The 26,610-nt window shown below is 38.6% G+C and overlaps 1 protein-coding gene and 1 long non-coding RNA gene across 4 annotated transcripts in view; one reads left to right on the top strand and one right to left on the bottom strand.

Annotated features, from left to right (window-relative positions):
* The first annotated feature begins 363 nt into the window (after positions 1–363).
* LOC147394281 (uncharacterized) lies at positions 364–1,522 on the top strand. The gene is made up of 4 exons (XR_015181549.1): positions 364–624; positions 711–829; positions 913–1,011; positions 1,090–1,522. It is a non-coding gene; the product is annotated as an uncharacterized LOC147394281 (long non-coding RNA).
* Positions 1,523–12,351: 10,829 nt separating this feature from the next.
* Positions 12,352–26,610, bottom strand: part of LOC147394279 (uncharacterized) — a 38,473-nt gene continuing 24,214 nt past the window's right edge. For 2 of the 3 annotated variants that reach the window (XM_086454884.1, XM_086454883.1), the window contains exons 4-9: positions 18,790–19,074; positions 18,636–18,694; positions 18,490–18,526; positions 17,568–17,639; positions 13,484–13,808; positions 12,352–12,997 (exon numbers count right to left, since the gene is read on the bottom strand). In XM_086454884.1, the coding sequence (XP_086311010.1) occupies positions 12,587–12,997; positions 13,484–13,808; positions 17,568–17,639; positions 18,490–18,526; positions 18,636–18,694; positions 18,790–19,074 (1,189 nt within the window). In that variant the 3' untranslated portion in view covers positions 12,352–12,586. Of the gene's footprint in view, positions 12,998–13,483; positions 13,809–17,567; positions 17,640–18,489; positions 18,527–18,635; positions 18,697–18,789; positions 19,075–26,610 lie in introns of all 3 variants that reach the window. The other variant, XM_086454885.1, reaches the window with a different exon arrangement.

Here is a 26,610-nt window from a genome sequence, read left to right as displayed (position 1 = left end):
AGCTGATTGATTTCAGTCGAAACAATAACGAGATCCACTAGAACTACCGAAGCACATGCTCCCCCACCCGTGGTACCAACCACATATGCTAACCTTCCAGCAATGTTAGAATAGGCCTGTCAATGGATAGTCGAAATCCGAATCCGAATTCGAATTCGAATTCGAAAACTCGGATATTATCCGAAATTTTCGGATATCAAATTCGGATTCGGATAATTTTTAATATCCAATAGTGTTTCGGATACGAATTCGGATACCAATGAATTCAAATTCGATAATATCCGATTCGAAAATAATAATAAATAAATATTATTTTATTTTTTTCTTTTAGGTTAGAATACTTCTATCGAACCGATTAAAATTTACAAACCTCAGCCCCGCAGCCGACAGCCTTCTTCGTCTTCAATCGTTCAAAGATCTCAACCCGACGGAATCTCTCAAGATTCCGATAACACTAGTCTTCAACCGACAACCCTCATCGTCTTCACTTCAGCCCTCATCGTTTTGAACCGATAACACAGTCACGGTCGGAATCTCTCTCAGCGGCTCACCTTCGGCATCAGCTAAGTGATGGAGGGCAAAACTGAAGTTTTGGAAGCTGTGTTAAAGGAGGCTGTGGACTTGGTACTAGATCTGAACTTGATGAAATTTTTTTGTTTTTTGATTTTTTTCTGAAATTTTTGCTGATAAATTTGTGTTTATGAGTTCAGGAAAACATACCCATTGAAGAGGTTTTTGAGAATCTAAGATGTAGTGAGAGGGTTTAACAACTGAGGCTGATCAGGAGAGATTGTCCATCTTTGGGCACTACAAGCTTGAAGAAAAGAAGGTTTCTTTGCTTCTCCACACTTCCATTTCTTATCTACAAAAATAGGTTTTTTTTTTAATTTTTTTAATTTCTGGGTGTTTTAGGACAACAAAGTCTTGAAGTTCTTGGGGTTTAAGTGGAATCCTTTATCATGGGTCATGGAAGCTGCTGCAATCATGGCTATTGCCCTTGCTAATGGAGGAGTGAGCACTGAGAACTGTACTACCTTTTATTCAAAGAATGGAAATTTGTCTACTTTTTTTATGAATTTTAATTTGTAGGGAAGACCTCCATATTGGCAGGACTTTGTGGGCATTATAACTCTACTTATCATCAGCTCAACCATCAGTTTTATTGAAGAGAGCAACGCTAGTAATGGGGCCGCAGCTCTAATGTCTAGTCTCGCTCCCAAGTCTAAGGTAGTAGAAAAAACCCACTTACCCAATTGGAATAGTAATTAAGTTTCGGATAATTTCGGATACTTTTCAAATAGTAAATTTTGGTTTCGAATCGGATAATTTCGGATACTTTTCGAATAGTAATTTTTGGTTTCGAATCGGATAATATCGGATATCCGATAATTTAATCGGATATGAATTCGGATATTTATTAGTGATATCCGATCAGATTCGGATTCGAATTCGGATATCACTAAAAAAATTTGGATTCGAATTCGGATATATCACTATCCGATCGGATATGTATCCGTTGACAGCCCTATGTTAGAAGCCATGAGGAAGCAGCAAGAGGATATGCAAAAAAAAATGGATGACTTGGATGAACATAATCGAAATCTAAGTCAGCGTTTAGAAAACCAGCAAAAAATAAGACAAGATCTCCCACTATGAGATCCTCTGCCTCTTGTCGGAGATGATCACACCTCGAATGTAGAAAGCAACTCTCAACCGTGAAACCCAACTAGGGAGGAAAAAATGGAAGTTGCCACTACTACAACTCAAGGTGAACCCAAGTCTAACTCGAATGGAGATCAAAGAGATGATTCAAAAGAAGAAAGAAACCATGAAAAGTGTAAACATAGGCACAGTGGCGACGCAGGCCATCAAGGGTATTCAAAGATCCCCCTTTACAATGAAAATCTTGATTGGAAAGATTCTAAAGAAATTCGTACCATTGCATTTCACCCCTTATTTTGGGATAAAGGACCTAATAGAGCACTTATTCTACTTCCAACAAATGCTCACGTTGTGGGAGGGGAACGAAGGTTTGATGTGCAAGTTTTTCCCTTCTAGCTTGCAGGAAAACACTTTGACCTAGTTCCACAAGTTGCCATGTGGATCAATAGCTTTCTTTGAAGAGCTTTACACTGCCTTTGTGACTCACTACATTGGTAACAGGAAAATTGGTAGAGATGTGGATGTTCTGCTCAGTATGAGAATGCAATCAAAGGAGAACCTCAGAAAATTCACGAAGAGATTCAGGGAAGAGACTATGGCCTTGGAAAGCTTCGATAAGATAATGGCAGTAGTGGCATTCAAGAATTCTTTGCCATCTGATTCAGGGTTGTACAGGTTTCTTGTGAAAAGAAGGGTAGAAACGTTAAATGAACTATTTGAAAGAGAAAAAAAATATATCCGACTGGAAGATGATCCTCAAAATTTAGTCGAAAAGAGCAAGGTCTTACATATTGTAACAAAGCCTAGAAAGCAACAACAGCCATAATTGAATAGTAAAAAGAGGTCACTCGAGCAGGAGAGCAAATGAGAGAAGGGACGTACTTTCCATGCCTCCTAGTGAAATCCTACCCCTCATCGTGAGCGAGCCTTATTTCTAGTGGCCAGTACCGCTTTCTCGAGATCAAATAAAACAAGATGAGCGATATTGGAGTATCATAAGGTACGAGCCCATACTACTAATAGATGTCAAGCCTTGATAAGATTTCTATACAAGTTGGCAAAGTAGGGCCTACTGAGGGACCTGCCAAGAAAACAAAGAGAAAATCCTTCCTCAGATGGGAATCAAAGGCAATATCAACTGCCTGCTAAAGGACAAAAAGGAAGGGCAGCGGTCATTCATGTTGTCCTAAAGCAAGAACCCAAGAGGTTAGAGTAGGAAAAGACTAACGAGAGAATCAAGAGGCGGTGGGCAGTGCACCTTGTGCACTTCTACACAAGGAGTGGGCCCATAAAGTAGGTAGAACCCTACGGAGAGCCGGTTGTGACCTTTATAAAGAAAGACCTATAAGGTGTGGCGAGGCCACACTATGACGCATTGATGGTAACCCTCCAAGTGGGCACATTCACTCTTAAAAGGGTATTGATTGATAGTGGAAACTCAATCAACATCTTATATGCCTCAGCTTTTCTAAAGATGAGTCTTAGTAGGAGTGTGCCAACCTAAACAAGAGCCCCTCTGATTGGGTTTGACAAGAGGACAAGCCAACCTTGGGAAGGAATAGTCTTGCTTGTGTAGGCAAGGCTAGTAACTTTAATGATCATGTTTATGGTTGTCGAAACAAGCCCCCCTCACGAAATGAGGAATGTACCCTCAACATACTACCAAGTCCTGAGGTTCCCAATACCACAGGGGATGTGGTACATTCGAGGAAATCAAGTGGCAGCCCAAGTATGCATACTAGGCAAAGAAGAGCTTTCTGATGGAGAAGCTCAGCAATAGCAATTACAGTAGGGGAAAGTTGGGCCTGGTGATCCCCCATGCCTGGAGAACATTTGGATCGTGGATATAAGGGAAGGAAGGCAAATTGGGGTAGGGGTAGAACTAGACCTAGAAGAGCTAAAAGAGTTAACAGATTGCCTGAGAAGGAACAGGGATGTTTTCCCTTGGTCCATAGAAGAGACGTCAGGGATCTGTCCTGAAGTGATCTGCCATCACTTAAATGTTGAGCCAACTATGAGGTCAATAAAGTAGAAACCAAGAAGGTTAGCACCTCATTTCAGGGAAGTAGTAAATGAAGAGGTAAACAAACTAATCAAAGCAGATTTTATTAGGAAAGTGCAGTTCCCTAACTTGATAGCTAATATAGTGGCGGTACAAAAAAAGAATAGGAAAATCAAAGTGTGTATTGACTTATGAACCTGAATAAAGCTTGCCCTAAAGATAGGTTTCCTATGCCAATGATCGACTAGCTAATAGACGCTACTTCGGGTCATGATAGGTTATCCTTCATGGATGGCTACTCTGGTTACAATCAGTTTAGCCCTATAAACCAAGAAAAGAGGACATTCATCACCAAGCAAGGATTATTTTATTATAAAGTCATTCCCTTCGATTTAAAGAATGCAGAGACAACCTATCAAAGTTTAGTAATATAACTTTTTAGAGATCTGTTAGGAAAAACTGCAGAAGTTTTCATTAATGATTTATTAGTAAAGAGCATGAAGAAGGAAGATCACGTTGCTGACCTGGAGGAGGTTTTCTCTCAAGTAAGGAAAGTCAGGATGAAACTTAACCTTGAAAAGTGCATTTTTACATTAACACTAGGAAAGTTCCTTAGGTACCTAGTCACGAAGAGAGGGATAGAAGCTAACCCAAATCAGATTCGAGCCTTACTAGAAATGCCCTAGTCAAAAACGTAGAAGCAAGTACAAAAGCTGATAGGAAGGGTCAACTCAATCTTGGTCAGAATGGGGACAACAGTTGAATAGCCCATCTACTTCCTGAGCAAGACCTTTACTGACGCAAAAATACGGTACTCGAGAACTGGAATATGGGACTAGCTTTAGTTTACATAGCTCTGCAGTTTAGGTCGTACTTTAAAGCACATCGAATGTAGGTCATCATAGAGTACCCCTTGAAGTTAGTTTCAGGAAAGACAGAAGGGTCAGGTAAAATGGCAAAATGGGCCGTGTAGTTGGCAGAATTTGGACTTGAATACAAGCATAGGGTCTCACTAAAAGGGCAAGCAATGACAGATTTCTTGGCTAACATGCTGGTAGAAGAGCTGGAGAATGCAGAAAATGGACAAAAGATGAGCAACCAGCTCGATTAAAAAATCTACGTAAATGGGTCTTCAAATCTAGAAGGATTTGGAATAGGGGTGGTACTAATCACTCCTGATGGCACCAAGATAGACAAGATGGTCAGACTTGGGTTCAGAGCATCAAATAATGAAGTAGAATATGAATTGATGTTGTTCGGCATCAATATGTTGACAAAGTTGGGGGAAACAGAAGCTACAATCTATAGTGACTTGCAATTAGTATTTAACCATGTCAATGGAACGTTTGAGGCATGAGATCCCAGAATACAGCTCTACTTGAAAAAAATCAAATCTGTTATATTGCGAGCAGGGGAAGTAAGAGCAGAGCACATACCTAGAATAGACAATAAACATGCAGACATACTAGCCTTCATTGCCTCACTACTAGCAGGACGAGATAAAAGAAAACTCCTGCTAAGCTACTAGAAAAAACCCTTTATAGATGAACCTAAGCTAATTAGTATAGTGGCTTATAGACACCCCATTTTTGCATTTGCCTGACTAATCAACTCATCAACCCGATTGCAACGGTATTCCATTGCTATATTTTGTTGCTAGATATGTTTCAGAAATTCGGATGAGGTATCTCAAATTAACGAAACTGTAGAAACCACGCTACAATAGGAAAATATAACCTCAAAAGCCTAGAAATTATCATTTTTCAGACAAAAAGAAGCTTCACAATAAAAATTACTAAAAAATGATTAAATTACCAAAATACCCCTAACCTCAAGACATCCCTAGAGCCCACATTACGCTTAGGAAAATCCTTTCAAACACATAAAATAATAAATCGAAATCAAATAAACCATTTCACCAATTTTCACAAAATTTGACAAAACTACGAAAATGCCCCTCATAAAGTTCACGACCATTTCGCACAAAAAATTTCATAAATGAGACAAACCAATATTCTCATTGAATTCCTTACGAAAAATCGATTCCAAAACATCTTGAAACATTGAAAAACAACTTAAAACGTAAAAAGTCCTCTCCGAGGGCAAAACGATAATTTTACAATTTTAATAATTAAAAATTCTGAAATTAATAATTAAAACAGTAATTAATGTAAATTCAAAACCTTAATCAATCTAATAAGACCAAATTCAAACCCTAAACCTAATAGAACTCTAAAACTACCTAATGTAATTCTAATTAAACATTAACTCTATAATGTAATTCTAATTAAACACTAACTCTATCTAAAAAGCACTTAAAAAAAATCTATAAATAAGGGTCTCTACAACCTATTTTCGTAACAAAAAATAAATCCTAATAAAAGTAGGTCAAAAAACTTCCCTAGCCTCCCATAAACCCTAATTTTGAAGTCCCAACTCCTTACCTAACATCTATACCCCAAATTTAGCTCAAAAAATACATAGAAACCCTTCAAAAATACCCAGAAATCCATAAACAAATCAGAAATATTCAGATCTAAGAAGGAGGTACTTCGTCTTGGAGGTCTGAAGCGAATCTGACGACAGAACGAAGCGAGGAGTACTGTACGAGGAGTTGTTCTATCAGATCTGAGGGAACAAAATCGTTGCGTTGCAAAGGTAAATATTTTTATTTTTTTTATTATTATTTAGGTCTTTTTAGCAAGGTAATCGTTTTTGGGAATTAGTAGAGACTGGCGTTTGTCGGGCGGAGTTGGTGCCTAACACCTTTCAACCCCGTAATGTGATCCTCAGACTCAGTATTTTTTAGTAGATTAGTTGTTTGTTTATCCGTTTCGAGTCAATGTTCGGTTCCTAGACCGTAATAACTAGGTGGCGACTCCCAAACCTCAAAATCAAAAGCGGATCCGCACACCCCGCGGATCGAGGGTGCTTTCATGGCTACGATCAGAAATCAAAGGTGGATGAGCCCAATCTTTGCCTTTTTATAATCAGAGTCGTTGCCTGATGATCCCCAAGGAAGCAAGACTTGTGAAAATCAGAGTAGAGAGATACATGATATTGGATGGGAAACTATACAGGAAGTTTATAATGGACCACTCCTATGTTGCCTGACGCCAGAAGAATCAGAGGATGTGCTAAACGAGATCCATGAAGGAGATTGCGAGAATCACTTAGGGGCAAGGTCTTTGGCTCATAAAGTACTCTCCCAAGGATATTTCTGGGCTTACTTGCAAAAAGATACAACCTTGTACATCAAGCATTACGACAATTGCCAAAGGCATGGCAGAATTATCCGTCAGCCTATGGTGCAAGTCAACTCCCTAGTCAGCCCATGGCCATTCACACAGTAGGAGATTGATCTAGTAAATCCATTGCCTAGAGCACCAGGAAACCTAACCTTCTTGTTAGTGGCAATAGATTAATTCACAAAGTAAGCAAAAGCACCCCCTCTTACCAGAATTCGTCAACAAAAAGTATAGAAGTTCATTTGGGAGAACATAATATATCGATTTGGTCTGCCATGCATAATAATCTCAGATAATGGGAGGCAATTCGTAGAGGAGCAAATCTAGGCTTTTTGTAAAGAGCATGGGATAACATAATTATTCTCCATGTCACAATATTGGCAGGGAAATGGACAAACCGAAGCCACAAACAAAGTGTTGATGGATATGTTAAAGAAAAGGCTAAGAGAAGCGAAGGGTAGGTGGACAGCAATCCTATATGAGGTATTATAGGCCTACGAGACAATTGCCAGGACTTTTACAGGGACATCTCCATTTTCCATTGCATATGAAATATAGGCAATAATACCCACAAAAAACAGCTTCCCCACAATAAGATCACATATGGTACAGACTAACTAGAATAACAAGCAAATAACAGTAGAGCTAGATTTACTGGAATAGAAACAACATTGATAAAGCTAGAAAGTTATTACCAGAAGTTGCAAAATTACTTCAATAGAAGAGTCTGCCACAGGCAGTTTAAAGAATGGGAGTTAGTGTTACGTAGAGTATTCCAAAATACAGAAGAGCTGAACAACAGAATGTTAAGCCCAAACTGGGAGGGACCTTACACAGTAGTTAAATTTGATCAAAAAGGGGTCTATTACTTATCCACAATGTCTGGTCAGGAGCTGCCTAGACCATGGAACACTTGTAACCTCAAAAGATATAATCAAAGAAAAAAAATCTTCTTAGATTGTTGATAGCTTGTGCGTGGAAATAGTTGAGATGGGCCCTTTTGGGGGTCCAGGTCTACGTGATTTTACTTTACCTTAATTAGTAGGGTATGGAGCTGGTCAGGGCCCTACTCTGACATAAGTAACATAGCACTGAGATGGGCCCCTTTGGGGGTCCGAGTCTACATGGTTCTACTCTAGATTAATTGGTAGGGTATGGAGCTGGTTGGGGCCCTACTCTGACATGAATAACATTGCATTGAGATGGGTCCCTCTGGGAGTCCGGGTCTACATGGTTTTGTTCTGCCTTAATTGGTAAGGTATGGAGCTGGTCGGGGCCCTACTTTGTCCTGAATGATAGAGCGCTGAGTTTGGCTCTTTCGAGAGTCAAGTCCTCATAGCTCTCCTCTACCTTAAGTGGTAGAATGAAGAATTGGACGGCCACATTCTGTCCTGAGTAACAGATACTAAGTTGGGCTCTTTCAAGAGTTAGGTCCTTACAACTTTCGTCTACCTCTTCCTTAAGTGGTAAAATGAATAGTTGGATAACCAAGCTTTGTCCTGAGTGACAGAATACTGAGTTAGACTATTTAGATAGTCAAGTCCTCGTCGTTACCCTCTACATTAAGTGGTAGAGTGAAGAGTTGGACAACCACGCTCTGTCCTGAATGACAATGCTGAGTTGGGCTCTTTTAAGAGTTAGGTCCTCGTAGCTCTCCTCTACCTTAAGTATGGAGTCAAGAGTTGGACGGCTATGCTCTGTCCTAAGAGATAGAACAATAAGTTGGATCCCTTCAAGAATAAGGACCTCAAATCTCCTCTCTGTCCTAATTAGCTGAGTGAAGATCTGGACGATTACAGTTTGCCCTAAGGAACGAAGCACTGAGATTAACCTTTTTTTGTAATTAAGGGCATACATGGTTTTGCCATGTCTTGATAGACAAGGTATATAGAGTTGAGCGATATCCTGCACTGCTCTAATCAACGTAACATTGAGTTAGAACCTTACTGGAAAGCAACAACTCAAAGATATCTCTTTAAAGAAGAATGTTATTTGGCCTAGACACATGTTGCCTAAGATCTTAAGTAATATGTCGCTATACCCGACGAATACTTCAAAACTCCTACTCCCAAAAAGGTTCTGCCTAAGTAAGAACATAAGGTAGAACCTTGGGGGAAGAAATAGGAGGTGCAATGCAAGTAGTGTAAAAAACAGATCAAATTCTTATCGAAGTACTGGGTATAGCAAAGTGAAAATTTAGCACAATATCCTTGTGCTGGAAGTATTAAGTAGAGCAAAGTGTAAGCATATTACGAGATTAATTCCTGCATAGAGAAGATTAAAATATTTTCACATAAAAAAAATTTTATACACTTCTGTTATTCAGCTAAGTTAGAGCAAAAGAGTAGAATCGTTCATATGGAAAATTTCAATTATAAAGAATCAAAAAAAGAGTCAGTTGGCATAAAGTAAAAAAAAATTCATTAATTATGAAAAAGTATACAAATGACATCCCAAAAATGGGAGAGTACAGGAGAAAGCAACGTAAGCAAAATACAGCAAGAACCAGAAAACAGGTATTTACTCAACAAGAGGAATTTGGTGGGCAGGAGGTTAGGCCTCAGTAGAGTTGAGGGGGTTGATCGGTTCGTCTTGATGGAAATCAATGATTGGGACAGAAGGCAAATCACTATAGGGGTAGGTAAGTTAGTTTGTCTAGCTTGATTCAAGTCAATGATCAGCCCAGCATCCACAAGCTCACCAAGGACGCGGTTCAGGATGGCAATCGGGTTCCCTTCCTCATCCAGTTGAAAGGGAGGGACTTGCCTATAGTCATCAGAACAGATGATCTCCTTGATAGGAGGACCATCATAGTCGTCCCTATCATCCTCATCCCCATCCTCCTAGTATTGAAGCCGAGTAGCCTCAAAGCCTTCGTGGTAGACCTTAGTGGAAGCTTCCTCTACCACCTGAGAATATTGGGCATGTAGTTGACCCAACAGTTTCTTGATCTCTGCCTCATCTTCTTCGGCCTATGCTACCCTAGCTTCAACCTTTACTGACTCAAAATTAGTCTTGAGGGAGCTCAGCTCAAGATCTTGCTACTGCACTTTCTCTTGGAAATCTGCCAGTTCTGCATCTATCCTCTGTACTTTCTCAATGTAGCTAGCCAATTCTAATTGAAAACCGTCTTGGGAACTCGTCAACTTCTTATTGTTGGCCTACAAAACTTTGTTTGCCTTGGTGAACTAAGCCAAATTTGCCACCATCTCCTCATTGGCCTCGTAAGAGAAGTGGCCAGAGGAGGCTAGTTCACCTTGGAGCAGAGCAATCTTCTTCTCATACTCTCTAGTTAGGGCAGTTGCTTAGTTCTCAGCTTTACGCCACTTCAAGAAGGCCAAGGTAGCATAGGTGCTGGCCTACAAAAAAGTAAAGCAATTTGACGAATGAGATACAAAGTATAAGGTTCAGTGAGGGAAGAGTAAAAAATTACTTAGTAGAGGCCGTGAACAAACCGACCAAAACCCAGATCAGCATTAGCCCGATCTACAACATCCCAGTCCTTAAGGGAGATGGAGTGGAAGAGCAGATAAACGGCAATGATAGGATTCCTCACCCCACTCATTTCCATCCTGGAGGTATGCCCTACGACTCCTCCAGGAAAAAAATACACCCTCTAGGGGAATCTTGAGGTCAGTGAGGCCCTCCTGCTTGGACTCCCTTGGGAGTGAAGGGCTCCTCAAGCTCTTCCTTATGAGCCTACGTCTTTTACGCAACTGGAGCTCAAGAACATGGCTGAGCTCCTTGATGGTGTCTGAGCTCTACACCGCCTAAGCATGAACTCTTCAGAAGCAGAAGCAAAAGCAACCTGATCTCCACACACCAATGCTAACTGTTCAGCCTCCCTAGTTTGAGTAGAAACACGTGGGGCTAGATTCTGCTTCTTCTTCCTGACCTGTTCAGAGGATAGGCCCTTCGAGGTCTGCTCGACCTCATCAAAAAGAGCCCGTCATGCAAGTGGCGAAACAAGGAAGAAGGGGAAGGGCAATCTGGTTTCCTTCTATCACCCCGTCAATCACCTTAGTCTGGAGACCCACTGCCACCACCCTCTTATCTTTGGTTGCTCTGCGCTGCTCTTTCCTAGCCTCCGCAATAGAAAAAACAGAAGAATCTACGAAAAGGAAAAGTCAAAGTAATGTTGATGGCAATTGAGAACTAAAATTTTACAGAAGAGTGAAGGTAAAAAGAGAAGATTACCTCAGTGTGAGAGAAGTAAAGATGGCGGTAAAACAGAAAGAGAGAGAAACGTCATAGGCGCAGAAAGACGGAGTTGCAAAGGCAATAACACAGTAGGAAGGAAAATTGGTGCAACTACTTTATTTATAAGAGAGTCTAAAGAAGTACGTACACCTAGGAGAATAACCCTATCCAACCTAACCGTCATAGCCTTGGGCATAATAAAGACGTTAGTGGGGCACGTAGACGGTTCCAGATAAAAGACAATTCATCTCAACCATCAAAGAAGATTTGAAACAACATTGCATTGAATGCGTCGATTCATTAAAGATAGATGTAATGATAGAAGATCATGACAACCAATTAGAAGAATGAAACGTCTCAAGAAGATGACGAGACTTCACGTTTCCTCGAGAGGGGGTAATTGTAAAGGGAAATAATAGCACGATTATCCATACCGTACATTAAGTGGTACCATGTGTAAATCAGCATTCCTAACATTGTCTAACAATAGGACAAATCAAGATAGAAAGCATTTAGCCTGGCTTAAAGGGCAGTATAGCACTAAATAAGACCTGACCTACCCTTTTTGACAGACTTGGTCTAAGTATATCCGTAATCCTGAGTTGTGCACATCGAGTCAAAAGATCTTGAAGGGGATCTTCATAAGATAGTGGACCCAATCCAAAAGATGTCAATTCCATTTAGGGTCTTGGTAATCAAGAGATTCTCCGAGATCGCATCACATGAGAGGGGGAAACCCTGATTCGGATGAAAGATCAATAAGTAACAGAATTGACAGAGGATAGAAGACTTTTTTTTGTTGGATTGATTGTGGAAGGATACCAACCAGTTATAATCTTCTACATCTCTAACTTGAACGTTGGAGAATTCTTGATAGGTACCACACCGATACTTATAGGGAAGTGGAAAGAGAGACTTCGGATCAATAGGACAGAGTCCATCAACACCTTCACCGAAATCCGACCCCACAAGAGATACTTCAAAAAAATAAATAATAATATTTTTTAAAACTCAATGAGTCAACTCACTATTTTTTATTGTGATTCATGTTCAAGATTTTTTTTTAAATGTTTTAACTTCTTAAACCCAAATTTTCATCAAATTCAAAACATAGAGTCAACTCATTGACCTTTGACAATTTTTTCAAAAATTTGTCTGATCACGTGTTTTTCCAAACTACATTCGGTCTGATCCCAACAAACTAGGGTATGTAGGCATTTAGAGTGGGGAAAAAACCAATTAGGGCCCAGACCTTCATTTGATTTTATTAAGACATTTATTAAAAACAAAACTTTGCCCAATATTAAATATACAGAGGTAACCAAATATATCTTACATGACTTTTAGCGTTCAAAACCACAAAATGGTGCTTCGCCCCATTTGGGTTTTAACCTGATAAGGGAAAATAATAATAATAATAATAATAATAATAGGGAAGATTACATAAAATATGGGATCTAGAATAAAACTTCACTCAATTGGGATGTGTCGTTATTTCTGTAGCCATTGTTGCCATAGCTGTTGTACTGTTTAGAGCCTTTAGTCGCTTGGATTGCTTAACAAACACATCCTCCCTTTGGTGGTGATTTGCATATAGTATCCAGAGGACAAGGCAGAGCATGACATCCATAGAGATTAGCCCCAAACCCATAACCACCACTCGTAAGTAACGCCCCAGTGGAGGGCAGTAATCAGAAGTGATGGCTCTGAATGTTTCCCTGACAAAATTACAATCCTGAAGACTTAGTAAGATGGGGGTATAGTGATCGAGGGCATAACTCACATTCACAGCCGTGACAAACTGTGTGTACATGTCAGGAGGTATTCTCCCAACACTTGTGCACAAACCAGACACTGATACTGCACATGTATAGTTCTGCCACACCTGAAAAATTTTACATCAAATAATAGAACTAATCAAAATTTTGATACCAAAAAGCAGTGTTTCAACCATGGTTTCAAAACTCATCTCGGACAAGAGACCATTTTAGCTTGTTTTATAACTATTTATTCTTATGTATTCATAAGAAAATAATTATAATTTTTTTTATAAAATAAGGTAGATTAGACGATGTTTAATCATTAAATCATATTTTATTTAGATAATAAATTTTGAAATTTTTAAAAATTATTTTTAATTAAAATATACAAAATCCTGGTTGACTTGGATGAGTTTTACTGACTCGGCCGAGATTTTCAAAATATTGTCCGAGCCATCTCGTTTGTCTCACAAGATTTTGCACATGAGATCTGCCTTGTCTATCCATCTCATTCATGGACGAAACCGAGATGAATCGGCCTCGTCATCTCAGTCTCGGACGAGATTTAAAACCATGGTTTCGTCCCACCCAAGTAAAAGTTGTAAACGTACCCGTGAAGCATTGGCCAAGGATACCTCTTGAGGTCCGCAAAAGCGATCATGAAGTTCAGAATCAAATGGGGAACAAAGAGGCGGTATTAGTGGTCCAGACTGGTTGTAGTAGTAAAAAGTGTCCTGAGGAGATGGGTTTGAGTCAGCATATGTGTATATCACTGTGTTGACAACATTCACAAGTTGGTTGATGACTTGTTTACTCTGGACGAGGGTCTTGTTCGTGGTCCTCTGATCAACACATGGGAGGATGTTACTCAGAGCCGTCTCTGCTTGGGGATTGTCAACCCAGTCTCCCATGGCCATACAAGTATCTGAAATTGCACTGGCAAGCACCACCAAATTTATATTATCCTTTTTTTTTTTTCCGTCAGAAAATGTACAAGTCAGTTCATTCATCATGCATATATATGTGGTCCAAACAACCTGAATGAACATATTGTGCAAGGGAGCTTCAGAGAGTAACAAAGTATTTTTCTTAGTGAGTTGAATGATGTTATTTACAGTTTTATCATATAAAGATATCAAGCAGAAGATGTTCAGTTGCTGCAAATAAAATAAAAATGACTAGGTTCACAAAGAAAAAAACTAATTAAACACCACATATGGAAGCGGTACACACAGCACTATAGATAGAAAGGTGACAAACATCACAAAATATCATTTTGTATGGAGGACAAAGATTTAATTTCTTATAAGTCAATTATATTTAGATAACTTAAAAAAACACCAAAACAGTTGTGTTGGCCGAGATGACTCTGATCTCAGATGAGTCAATAGGATAGGTGAATCCTTCATAGGATGCCTCCGAGAATGAGATGTCTCCCCAAGTCTTCTCAGTCTTGGCCAAGTTTTAAAGACATGATACATGATTAACTTAAATTTTGAAGACTCATTCAAAACAAGGATAGTCCATAATGCATGGACACCGATCAAATCTGAAATGGAAACCATCTATAATAAATTATTTAGACCACAGTAACTACTTTATGTGATAATAAAATTAACAACAGAATATAAGATCGACTATTCTCTACAAGGAAAATTTTTATTGAAAAGAGTAGAATTCACTATCTATGAAATATCTTGCTATGAGAAATGGAAGAATAAAAAGGAAAAATTCAGTACCTTATTTCTTCCCACTCTTATAAACAGAGTGGTACTTGAATGGAAGGTACATTCAAGATTGGAGAATTGTCGATTATGAACGGGTGAAGCACAAAGAATGTCGATAAACTCTCAGATCTTCCATCTAAAAGCCTTCAATTTGGAGTGTATGTGACAACGAAGTACTCTTGGAGGAAACCCTGTCTGTTTCATGTTCTACTTATTATAGAATGGTGTGATTATTCCTTATAGTTTGTTCTCTTTGTGGTAACTTCATCCCTCGTATTGTAAGTTTCTTGCCTTAGATTTGCTATGTGTTTCCTGGGCTCGTCCAGTAGTTGTTTTGATACTTTTAACAGAGATACATAATGCATTTCTCGGATTTGCAAAGTGGTTTCAACTTTCCCTCCATCTCGAAGGAATTCCCTATCCTCATTAGTAGAAGTCTAACGTCTACTCGTCCTCTTTTTCTGGCCCACATAAACCCTAATTGGCTTGGGTATCAATGTTGAAACTTGAAAGTGGGCTTCAATTGATATGTTGGTGTTCACAATCTTGTACCTGATCTTACAGATAAAAATCATGTCAAAGGATCTTGTAATCATGTCCAACTCTTTGGCCCTCATTTGAAGCCTAAGGGCCTGGTTGAGATGATTTTCATTGACAGAAAGGAAGTGATTTGGACACATAGAGGATTACTTGTTCCTTGTCAAATAAGGCATCAACTGCTCCCAGCAGCATTTTTAAACGACTTGTGTCTGTTGTCCAAAATGCAAACCAATACAAACACAATTTGAGTCAGTAGTTTGGACTGCCAAATGTCACTAATGAATGTTTCTCATCCCTTTATGGAAAGCTTTTTATATTCTCTCTCATACTCGAAGTACAGGAATGACAAAGTCTTATCAATGTTTTGAGATATTATTGAGGCACCTTTTTTCATCTATTTGCTTAGAAACTTTTTGTCTCTAGACTTGGAGTATCACTTGGAACTTTTGGAAGTGCTTTGGCTCGAAGAATTTCTTTGGCGACTCGGATTGTGTTTTTGTGGAGTTGGATTGTTTAAACAAAGGTTTGCTGAAAGACGTAAAATTGGGATACTCTGATTCCCATCCACTATTCCGACTGGCTAAAATGAGATGAACTCCTATTCATCAGCTAAAATGGAAAAAAGTCACAAGTGTTGTCTTGGATTGATTTTTTTTGGAATTGGATTTGTTTAAACAAAGCTTTTCTGAAAGACGTGAAATTGGGACACTTCAATTCCCATCCATTATTCCGATTGGCTAAAATGAGACGTACAATATAGAAAAGATTACAATTGTTGTCCCTCCCCTCCACCCCGAAATTGGATTATTATAGAACCTAAGGAATAAGACCAAAACCCTAGACCCTAAACCCTAATCGAAAAATTATAATTGGGAGATACTTCTAGTTTCCCAACAAAGTAGTACGAATTGATGGTGATGAAAATTTGGTCGTAGAACCCCTGATAAGAGAAAAAGCAACTTATTTATTTATTCTTATAGGTTTAAGTGGGTAGGTCCTTTGGATTCCAGGTCTATGGAATTTTTACGTTTTTTTTTATAACCAAAATTATATTAAAAGAGGACAAAAGAAGTACTTAGAGAAGGACAAACAAAGAAAAGAGAAACAACAAAAGCCAACAAAGAAAAAAATAAAGAAAAACAACAAGCACCACCCCACACCGCAACAAAATCACCCTCTACTAATAAGCTCCCGTCTAAACAAAAAAAATCCTCAAAACGATGATGGCTAAACTCGCGAATTTCAAGTCTATGGAATTGACGTACATAGCATATTGGGGTTGGGGGAGGGGGTGTGTTGGGGGGCCTGTAAATTGTTATAATTTTAATTAGTAGAGCAAACTGTATTATTTCCTTATCTCTTTCTAATCCTATAAATAGAGTGGTACTTTAAAAGGACCATTCGAAATTGGAGAGTTATAGTGTTAATGGTTGGAGTGCTAAGTGCGTATAAGCTTTTGTTTCTTTCATCTGAAGACATCATTTTGTCTTCTAAAAAGAATGGGCGCGTGTGGAAAAGAAAAGTAATCTTGGAGGAAGCACTGCACATTTCATTTTCTACTCCTTAATACCTTTTGGAGTTAACCAGCAAAAAGATACAAACGAGGGTACAATCCTACCCAAGGGGAAACCCACATCCGAAAGGCCCTAAACACTCCTTGTAATACTTCACACCCTATCCAACCTCACCAAAAAGTCCTCGAAGAAAACCCCTCAATACAAAGATGTGATTCTTCCTTTTAGCTTCCATTTCTTGTTAATTCATCTCTCCTGTTGTAAGTTTGTTTATTCTTCTCCCTAAATCTTTATTTTAGTTTGATATCGTATGTGAGATTTTCCAGAGGTGTAATTCCTTTAAATTCCATAAGAATTGGTTCACAGGATGAGAGGAACAATCACTCAGTAACAGAAGCAGGCTGGACCAATCCATCAAAAGGGATTTTGAATAAACCAACTCTATGAGATCACAAATTTTAAGGTTTAGGATTTAGGATATAAGATTTCAGCCTTAACCCTCAGTTTTGGGCTTAACTGGAATCAGAGCTAGTTTCAAGGGGGAGACAAAACTTGTAATTTTTCCAACTTCAGCTTCCTCACAACAAATTAGCCGTCACTGGCACCTTGGAAGACAAGAAATGAAAGAAAAATATGTTGACTAGACCATGCAACCCAATGCTTATTAAGGCATATAGGCTGAAAAGTCATACTTCCCTTGATCGCTGACTATTACAAGGGGATTTACGATATAGCACATTATAAGGACAGAAATGATCTATAATGTATTTCCCAAAAGTTACCTATAAACAACTTTTGTGCTTACAAATAAAAAACTCAAGAATCAAATGTAAATAAATTACTTTCATAATAATTAATTGTAACTGAGAATAAAAATAAATATAGTACATGGCTCTATCTAATATCAGACTTACTTGTTTAGGATTAAAAATATTCCACAAAGAATAAAAGTCACTGCTACAAGTAGCCATCCACTCAAGATAAATCTGCAATAATAAGATAACAACATCAAGCCCAGAAATATACAAAACCATCCTGTAACTAATAAAGAGAGCTGCTATTGGCACCCCAACTTTTACTTCTTTACACCCCAATTTCTTGTTGATTGTTGTCTACCTCCGCTCCCAGGTGTCACATGCTTACATATCGTGCCTCAATTCGACCCGTGACCCTCTTATATTCATAGTTGCGCCTTCCCCATCAGACCAGCCTTTTGGGGTAAATGGTTTGTCAAAATGGTGTCAAAGGGTTGGGTTCATATACGTCACGGGTTCGAGTCTCCGCGAAAGAATTTTCCACCCTTATGGGTGAGGGGAGTGTTGTGTCTTTCGTCTCTACTCCCAGGAGTCACGTATCATGCCCTAGTTCGACCCGTGACTCTCTTATATTCATAGTTGCATCTTCCCCATCAGATCAGTCTTTTGAGGTAAACGGTTTGTCAAAATTTCTTAAATTATTTAGCACACCCCAATTAAAGATTAAAACACACTCTTCAACATTATCAAGGTTTGACTCAAATTACAATCTCAACATTATAACAATCATTCAAACAATTTCAATAGTTGTCTACAAATATTAGGCTCATATAAGATCCTAAACCCCAAAAATAGAATTCTAGCAAACAAACAATTAGAGAGATTTCTATAAGCACCCCAACTTTTACTTATTCTCAACCATCCACTTATTTCCTTTATTTTTTAATTTGTGTGAAATAAGTAAAAGTTGGGGTGCCAATAGCAGCTCCCCCAATAAAGCAGCTTATTTTCTAACAGTGAAGTCGCGTAACCTTTTCTTTGCAATAGAGAAATTTACACCCTTGTAAATAACAAAACTTACATGTAAATTGCATGCTGGTGCCCAAGGATGGAAAGCACTGCAGCAAAGCCCATCAATAATTAAGCTAGAGATAAAGAACTGACAACAGAATCAAGATGGGAAGTATAGAACGTTAAACTTTCCATTAGAATGTGAAGAATACATACAAAGACCAAGAAGGGCTACAAGAAGCATCACTGCTGCCATCGCAATTAGTGCTGATCGCCTGCAACAACATACGAAAAAATGGCATCTATAATGTTTACAAATGGTGATTCAAATGTTCAATTAGATAACATTATAAAGGTTATGAACTCATACATGGCATTGAATACTTTCCTTATTTTGCCAGAATTTACATGTGTTTTCTCCATTAGAGTATTTGCTGCAGTATTTAACTCCACATTCAACTTATCAATTTCATCCTTGTCATTTGATGGAAGGAAAACCTGGCTCACATTTATACTCTTGGCTAGTGATAGATATCCGGTTACATTTCTAAGGATCTGCACAGTGTAGTCTGATTGATTCACAACGAATTTCAATGTATGCAAGACCTCACGATGAAATTCATCCTGCCCCACAGAAAGAAGAATGCATCCAGTCCTGGTAACAGAAAAGAACATAACGATTAAGCAAAAAAACTACTAATGGAAGATGGAGACATACTTTCAGAGGAAAATAAATTAAATAACAATAAGTGTAGATATGCTTTACAAACATAAATAACAACATGCTTACCCATAAGTTATGACTAGAAATCATTTCTACACTTATTGTTTACATTAAAAAGTTAAAAGATAAATGGGGAATCCGATCCAGCCGTTACCCCTCTTTCCTTCTGGAAAAACCAAAGGCTTTGCCCAACCTTTATCTGCAAACTGCTGAAGTTTGATAAATGGAGAATGGCTTCAAGAGAAGGACGAGATTAGGGAGGGCATTGTAAATTATTACAAGAAATTGTACACAGCGGATCACTTGTCTAGACCCCTTTTGGACCTGTTGGATTTCGGCACAATTACTCAGGAACATCATGCGAGATTGGAAATGCCTTTCGAGGAAGAAAAAGTGGTTCAGGTTGTTAGGGACTTGAGCTCAGATAAAGCCCTTGGGTCGGATGGGTTCTCCATGGATTTTTTCAAAAACTGTTGGCATGAGGTAAAGACAGACTTTTTGGCAGTTGTGACTGATTTTACGCCAAATGGTGTGCATGATGTCTCAGACTTTAGACCAATAAGCCTAGTGAGTGCCACCTACACGATTATCTCAAAGCTTTTGGCAACTAGGCTTATATTGGTTATGGAGGATATTATCTTTTTTGATAAGTATAATTTCATTCATGAAGATATAGAATACTATAGAGACTAACAAGGAGGTTGAGGTGTCCAAACCAAATAGTTCCTAACAATGCACCAAAGCTTCCCACTTGAATACAAAGTCTATATAGAAGACCCCTTTAAAATCGGGGTAAAACTTGCACCAGAAAAATAAAATCCCCAAAATGTTCACGGTAGTCTAATGAGAGTTTGAGGAAACCCCTCTAAAAATTCTCACTCCTTTCCAACCAAATTCTCCAACAAATGGCAAAAGGAAGAAATCTCCATAAAATGTTCAATCTCCTCGAGAAACAAGATAAGTCCCAACTTTGAAAAAGAAAAAAAGTTGTATTCGGAAGAACCCAAGAAATCCTAACAAGACCAAAGAAATGCCTCCAGATGGCGGAGGACACCTCATAGTGGAGTAAAATGTGATCAACCAATTCGCCAATAACTAGACAAAGAGCACAACAACAATTCGGAGTCACAAAACCCCGAGAAATAAAAAGATCAAGCATGGGTAATTTATTCAAAGTGGCTAACCAAATGAAAAAACGAACCTTAGAAGGGCTTTAGAACCCCAAATAGTAGCCGAGTTTGCTCTTTTGGTATAGATGCACTCCATCCCTATCTTGTTCTCTGACATTCCAGTGAGCTCCGTCAAGATTAGTCATTAAATCAACAGGATTTTGGATTTCCCAATCATTAAAGCCTCTCCTAAATCCCAGATCCCACGCATGCTCGTTTCCTTCAAGGTACATAAAGTCTATCCAAAGAAAGTTTTTCTTTGAGGATAGATTCAAGAAACAAGGGAAGAGATCGCAAAGAGCCATGTCCCTACACCACCAATCCTCCCAGAATCTAACCTTGTCAACTCTATACCATACCCACCTCTTGAAGTCTGTTAAAATGCTCATGATACCCCTCCAAACACTGCACTCATATGACGAATTCACTTCTTGCTTTCCCACCCATTCTGCTTCTCACCATACTTAGTCTTAATAACTCTCCTCCACAAGCTAACTTTCTCAGTCCCAAACCTCCACAACCACTTACCTAACAGAGCCATATTAGCCACTCTGATACCCAACTCCTCGTCCTTTTTTGGTGCTCAAACCATTTTCCACCTCACAAGATGAATCTTCTTGCCACCATTCTTATCATGCCACAAGAAGTCTCGAATCAGTCTTTCCAATCTCACTTCAACCCCTTTTGGGACTGAGAACAATAACAAATGGTAAACTGGTATGCTGGCTAAGGTACTCCTAATCAGAGTGAGTTTACCACCCCTCAATAGATACTTAGCTTTCCAAGAATTGAGTCTCCTTTCCATGCACTCAATCACTAAGTTCCAAATTGCTTTACTTTTATACTCCGCACTTAGAGGCAAGCCCAAATAGGTAGTAGGAAGAAACTCCCTCTGGAAACCAAACATTGCAGCCCACCTATCAACTCCCGCATCACACCCCACACTGAACAACTTTTCTTCCTAAAGTTTATGCTTAGGTTTGACACCACTTCAAAAAACAAATAACCCCTCTCAAGTATCTAACTTGATCATCTGACGCATCTAGAAACACTAGGGTATCATCGACAAATTGCAAGAACGAGATGTTGTGGATTCCCCTCCCTACTAAGAAACCAGAGATCCAATCCAAACTAGAAGCCCTATTGAGAAAACACCCCTAGACCTCTACCACTAGAATGAATAACAGCGGAGATAGGGGATCCCCCTATCTCAAGCAGTAGAACTTCTAAAGAAACTAGCCAGACAACCATTGATCATAATCGAAAAGGAGGTAGAAGTCACACATTTCATCACCCAATCTATCAACGTCGTTCTAAACCCCATCCATCGCATCAAATACCTCAGAAATTCCCAATTGACATGGTCATAATCTTTGTGCATGTCGATTTTGCAAATCAAACCCAACTTGCCTGATCTCCTCCTTGAATCAATGCATTCATTAGCTATTAGAATCCCATCTAAAATCTGTCCCCCATGAACAAAAACCCCTTGTTCCAACCCAACCAAACACTCGATTACCCCTTTCAAACGATTTGCCAGAACCTCAGCTATAATTTTGTACACCAAGCCCACAAGGCTAATAGGTCTAAAATCTACAATATCCTCTGCTCCCGACTTTTTTGGGATCAAGGCTATGAATGTGCTATTTAAGCCATAGTCCATGTACTTTCTCACCTCAAAATCCTTCAACATGCTCATGAAATCATCCTTTAGGGTCTCCCAACAGCGTTTGTAAAACACCATAGTAAAACCGTCTAGATCTAGGGCTTTGTCTCCACTAAGGGTGACAATCACATCAACTACCTCTTGTTCCTCAAAGCTTCTTTATAACCACTCCCTCTAGGTCTGTGAGATTGTGCCCACCTCTAAAGTCTCCTTAACGGGTTTGAACACATGATCCTCATCGAACAACTTCTTATAGAAATTCACAATCCCTTCTCTAACCCTCTTGTCTCCTTCAATGTCATCCATCGATAATAACACTCCTAATGTGGTTGAAACTGCGACGAGAACTAGCAACCTTATGGAAGAATTTGGTGGTGTTGTCCCTTTCCTTGAGCCATTTCACTCTTGATTTTTTGCTTCCAACTTATTTCCTCCATCACAACGACCTTCTAGAACTCTACCCTCAAATTGATCATTCTCATTGATTCCTCCCTAATAAGCCCCACACCTTCCTCCTTTTCGGTCTAAAGAGCCCAGTTCGTTGAGGATTGTTTTCTTCAAAACTTCCCCACAGCCAAATATTCCACATTCGACTATTTGATTTTCTCGTTCAGTACTTTAAGTTTACTTTTGAAGATAAGACTTGGACTTTCACTAAATTGATTTCATTCCACCAAGCATCAACCAAATTGGTAAAACCATCGTGATGTAACCACATGTTTTCGAAACAAAAAGAGCGTGGTCTTGGGCTAGAAAAACCCATTTAAAGGACTATGGAACATTGATCTAAAAGTGAATTAGATAGCACTAACTGAGAAATACCTTCGAAATGATCACCCTACTCACTTGACAAGAAGAACCTATCCAACCTAGACAGCCTTGGCGTTACTTGATTGTTAAACCCATGTAAAAGATTTGCTTCCAAACGTGGATCATCCAAAGAAAAATGATTACTGAAGCCCAACGTCCCTCATACTCTTGGAAAACTGACCACACCCATTCCTCTCATGTAAACATCTAATCACATTGAAATCACCTCAATACACCGCGGTTTATCCCAAAACCCAGCAACATCCCTCAATTCATCCCAAAATTGACTTCTCTCAAACTCCTTATTCAGACCATAACCTGTAATACCCAAGCAAAATCATCTTAAACCCCTTGGCGCAGCAAGGAAACCAAAAAAACCCCCCCCCAAGAGTCTTCAACCTGAATTTTATCCTTATTCCATAAAAATATTAATTCCTCCAGAGGCCCGATCGCCGACTGATTACACCAACCTATAATGCCACCTCTACAACTCCTTACCTATATTCTCAAGTCTCATAATGAGAGCTTGGTAGCTATATATATATATATATATATATAAAAAGAGTACATGGACATAAACGCCTTACATTAGAAATAACAGAATAGAAAAACAAAAAAAAAATAGTAAACATATTTCTAATACTCCCCCCTCAAGCTGGGGCACATATATCAATTAAGCCCAATTTGACAAGATGAGTTGTTAGTGACAGAAGGACCAACAGACTTCGTAAGCATATTTGGCACAGCTGATCTGAAGAAGAAAATACAAAGACTGTCTCAAGAGCACCAAATCGAACTTTCTCTCTAAGAAAGTGAACATCAAGTTCTATATGTTTGGTCCTTTCGTGAAGAACTGAGTCAGAGGCAAGCATGATGATAAACTTGTTATAACAAAATAAAGTGGAAGAACCAAAGACAGGAAAGCCCAGCTTCGTTAATAAAGATCCAAGTGAAATAAGCTCACAAGTGCCAAGTGCCATAGCCCGATACTCAACTTCAGCAAAAGAACGAGAAACTACACATTGGTTTCTTACTTTTCTATGAGATCAAGCTACCACCATAGAAAGTACAAAAATTAGATGGATTATTATAGAACCTAAGGAATAAGACCAAAACCCTAGACCCTAAACCCTAATCGAAAAATTATAATTGGGAGAAACTTCTAGTTTCCCAACAAAGTAGTACGAATTGATGGTGATGAAAATTTGGTCGTAGAACCCCTGATAAGAGAAAAAGCAACTTATTTATTTATTCTTATAGGTTTAAGTGGGTAGGTCCTTTGGATTCCAGGTCTATGGAATTTTTAAGTTTTTTTTTATAACCAAAATTATATTAAAAGAGGACAAAAGAAGTACTTAGAGAAGGACAAACAAAGAAAAGAGAAACAACAAAAGCCAACAAAGAAAAAAATAAAGAAAAACAACAAGCACCACCCCACACCGCAACAAAATCACCCTCTACTAATAAGCTCCCATCTAAACAAAAAAATCCTCAAAACGATGATGACTAAACTCGCGAATTTCAAGTCTATGGAATTGACGTACATAGCATATTGGGGTTGGGGGAGGGGGTGTGTTGGGGGGCCTGTAAATTGTTATAATTTTAATTAGTAGAGCAAACTATATTATTTCCTCATCTCTTTCTAATCCTATAAATAGAGTGGTACTTTAAAAGGACCATTCGAAATTGGAGAGTTATAGTGTTAATGGTTGGAGTGCTAAGTGCGTATAAGCTTTTATTTCTTTCATCTGAAGACATCATTTTGTCTTCTAAAAAGAATGGGCGCTTGTGGAAAAAAAAAGTAATCTTGGAGGAAGCACTGCACGTTTCATTTTGTACTCCTTAATACCTTTTGGAGTTAACCAGCAAAAAGATACAAACGAGGGTACAATCCTACCCAAGGGGAAACCCACATCCGAAAGGCCCTAAACACTCCTTGTAATACTTCACACCCTATCCAACCTCACCAAAAAGTCCTCAAAGAAAACCCCTAAATACAAAGATGTGATTCTTCCTTTTAGCTACCATTTCTTGTTAATTCATCTCTCCTGTTGTAAGTTTGTTTATTCTTCTCCCTAAATCTTTATTTTACTTTGATATTGTATGTGAGATTTTCCAGAGGTGTAATTCCTTTAAATTCCGTAAGAATTGGTTCACAGGATGAGAGGAACAATCACTCAGTAACAGAAGCAGGCTGGACCAATCCATCAAAAGGGATTTTGAATAAACCAACTCTATGAGATCACAAATTTTAGGGTTTAGGATTTAGGATATAAGATTTCAGCCTTAACCCTCAGTTTTGGGCTTAACTGGAATCAGAGCTAGTTTCAAGGGGGAGACAAAACTTGTAATTTTTCCTACTTCAGCTTCCTCACAACAAATTAGCCGTCACTGGCACCATGGAAGACAAGAAATGAAAGAAAAATATGTTGACTAGACCATGCAATCCAATGCTTATTAAGGCATATAGGCTGAAAAGTCATACTTCCCTTGATCGCTGACTATTACAAGGGGATTTACGATATAGCACATTATAAGGACAGAAATGATCTATAATGTATTTCCCAAAAGTTAACTATAAACAACTTTTGTGCTTACAAATAAAGAAGAACTCAAGCATCAAATGTAAATAAATTACTTTCATAATAATTAATTGTAACTGAGAATAAAAATAAATATTGTACATGGCTCTACCTAATATCAGACTTACTTGTTTAGGATTAAAAATATTCCACAAAGAATAAAAGTCACTGCTACAAGTAGCCATCCACTCAAGATAAATCTGCAATAATAAGATAACAACATCAAGCCCAGAAATATACAAAACCATCCTGTAACTAATAAAGAGAGCTGCTATTGGCACCCCAACTTTTACTTCTTTACACCCCAATTTCTTGTTGATTGTTGTCTACCTCTGCTCCCAGGTGTCATGTGCTTACATATCGTGCCTCAATTCGACCCGTGACCCTCTTATATTCATAGTTGCGCCCTCCCCATCAGACCAGCCTTTTGGGGTAAATGGTTTGTCAAAATGGTGTCAAAGGGTTGGGTTCATATATGTCACGGGTTCGAGTCTCCGCGAAAGAATTTTCCACCCTTATGGGTGAGGGGAATGTTGTGTCGTTCGTCTCTACTCCCGGGAGTCACGTATCATGCCCTAGTTCGACCCGTGACCCTCTTATATTCATAGTTGCATCTTTCCCATCAGATCAGTCTTTTGAGGTAAACAGTTTGTCAAAATTTCTTAAATTATTTAGCACACCCCAATTAAAGATTAAAACACACTCTTCAAACATTATCAAGGTTTGACTCAAATTACAATCTCAACATTATAACAATCATTCAAACAATTTCAATAGTTGTCTACAACTATGGCTAGGCTCATATAAGATCCTAAACCCCAAAAATAGAATTCAAGCAAACAAACAATTAGAGAGATTTCTATAAGCACCCCAACTTTTACTTATTCTCAACCATCCACTTATTTCCTTTATTTTTTAATTTGTGTGAAATAAGTAAAAGCTGGAGTGCCAATAGCAGCTCCCCCATTAAAGCGGCTTATTTTCTAACAGTGAAGTTGCATAACCTTTTCTTTGCAATAGAGAAATTTACACCCTTGTAAATAACAAAACTTACATGTAAATTGCATGCTGGTGCCCAAGGATGGAAAGCACTGCAGCAAAGCCCATCAATAATTAAGCTAGAGATAAAGAACTGACAACAGAATCAAGATGGGAAGTATAGAACGTTAAACTTTCCATTAGAATGTGAAGAATACATACAAAGACCAAGAAGGGCTACAAGAAGCATCACTGCAGCCAT

The sequence above is a fragment of the Akebia trifoliata genome, chromosome 9 (genome assembly GCF_017979445.1).
Source record: "Akebia trifoliata isolate Shusen 1 chromosome 9, ASM1797944v1, whole genome shotgun sequence".
Lineage (NCBI taxonomy): Eukaryota > Viridiplantae > Streptophyta > Magnoliopsida > Ranunculales > Lardizabalaceae > Akebia > Akebia trifoliata.
The sequence above is the reverse complement of the archived record's forward strand: the minus strand, read 5'-3'. Positions and strand labels throughout refer to the sequence as shown.